We start from the raw sequence: 2,015 nt of genomic DNA, 5'->3' as shown, positions 1-2,015 counted from the left end.
GATCACAAGTAGGCAGAGAAGCAGGCAGAGAGAGATGAGGAAGCAGGCTACCCGCTGAGCAGAGAGCCCGATGCGGGGCTCGATCCCATGACCCTGGGATCATGACCTGAGCCGAAGGCAGAGGCTTTAACCCACTGAGCCACCCAGGCGCCCCCATTTGTAACATTTGAAAGACAAGAATTAAAACTTTATCCATAATAGGATGTGCTAATGTATTAAAATTTATTTGTATGACAGGGTTCTGAATAGCAAATGTAAAGTCATCTTTAAAACCCAAACCTCACAATAAAACATTACTAACTGCCTTCAAGAATCCATTCAGCAACAGTCATCTAACAAAATGCTCTAACTCTGTCCAGGTCATCATGAGCTTACTCTTTCTCTTATAACCTATTTATGTCTAATATGTTAGCTTCCACTTGTGGATAACAAGAGCACAAAAGCTATCTTTGAAGGTCTATGTCAAAGGACAGGGCTGCCCCAATCCCACGTTTGAGAGCAGGCAGCAGGTGCCTGGAAATCAATGTGTGCTTGCTGCGCAGAAGTACACTGCTGAGTCTTCAGGCTGGGTGTCTCTGATGTGCAGGGAGAAACGTTTGGCAGTCTTATTCAATAAAACAGTAAGTCTTTGTTCTTCTTTTGTGGCCATGCTTGAAAGAATGTATACAAGGAGCTGGGGACCTTTTCCAGGTTCTTGCTTATACCAGGGGAAATAGTCTGAATAACTGTCTGAATAACTGCAGTTGATAACAGAGCTGCTTCCCTCCTGGACACTCAGGGTAGAAGGATGCTGCTCCACATTCTCTCCTTGGCTGAACCCTGTGCAGAAAGAAAAGGTTGGAGAAAGGAGGAGAGATTCCAGGTTATTGTGCTTCAGAATTCTCTTTTTCTACACTAAGTGGAGGAAACATTGAATAAAGCCAGTCTTGACTTCTGAAAAAGTCCATTGATATACTCTGTTTCTCAGAAAAGCTCAACTCACAGTTCAGCTGCAGCCAGGAGAACATGATTAAAGCTCCCATGGATGTCTTCATGGTTCCTCCCAGTTAAGCTCAGGTTCAGAACTGCAACCCCAGCCAGCTCAGCTCCTTTTCTTATCAGGCTGTCCCTTCTTTCCTCTAACAGAGTAACTTCCCACATTGTTACCAGCCAATAAGAAAAGACTCTGCTGCTGCCATAGTCTAGCCCATCAGATGCACTAAGATGAACCTCCATGTGTTCTCCATCAGCACAGGTGCACTGCCATCTTGTGGTCACATCTCTACTGAACTCACTGGGGAAATGCTCTTCTCTTAGCCTGCGCCTCTGAGGGACTCACAAGCATCAGGGCAGCAATCAGTAAACAAATTAATCAAATTTTAATCAGGAATCGATTGGATTTTTCAAATGTCTTTTCAGTATCTATTGAGATACCATCCCAAATTGTTTATCTGCTTCTTGTCAATCTCTTTAATATTATTGATAAATTGTCACAACAAAATATAAAGAAGATATAATTTTCCCATTTTGCAAATAATGAAACAGCTCCCAAGTATCAAGAAATTTGTTTCAGAGCTAATAGTTTAGAACACAGAGCAGGATGATATCAAAAGCTTGTTCTCAGTTTTTGCCATTACTAATTGTCAGAGAAAATGTTCATTCATTGCATCTGTGATGGAAGTGGGTTGGTGAAATTACATAACACTTCTGTATGTAAGGGACCATGAAAACAATGTAAGGTTGAGAATTATGTATCCTCACACTTTATGTGCTGCTCTTTCACCTAACGTAAAAACAAATCATGTTATGATAAGAAGGCAACTGTTTACGAAAAATAGGAAAAAGTTCCATGCTCATGGATTGAAGAACAAATATTGTGAAAATGTCTACACTTCCCAGAGCAAGCTATACATTTAAGGCAATCCCTAACAAAATACAATCAACATTTTCACGGAGCTGGAATAAACAATCCTAAAATTTATATGAAACCAAAAAGACCTGTAATAGCCAAATAAAAGTTGAAAAAGAAAACCAAA

At 40.6% G+C, this 2,015-nt stretch overlaps 1 gene segment (V, D, J or C); it reads right to left on the bottom strand.

The window, feature by feature from the left end:
- Positions 1-204: 204 nt before the first annotated feature.
- On the bottom strand, positions 205-1,068 carry LOC131999775 (T cell receptor alpha variable 13-1-like). The segment is given in 2 exon segments: positions 205-819; positions 983-1,068. Coding segments are annotated over 2 exon segments (351 nt in total).
- Between the last annotated feature and the right edge of the window lie 947 nt (positions 1,069-2,015).

Source organism: Mustela nigripes, chromosome 13 (genome assembly GCF_022355385.1).
Source record: "Mustela nigripes isolate SB6536 chromosome 13, MUSNIG.SB6536, whole genome shotgun sequence".
Taxonomy (NCBI): Eukaryota; Metazoa; Chordata; class Mammalia; order Carnivora; family Mustelidae; genus Mustela; species Mustela nigripes.
This window is presented reverse-complemented; position numbering and strand designations above follow the sequence as displayed.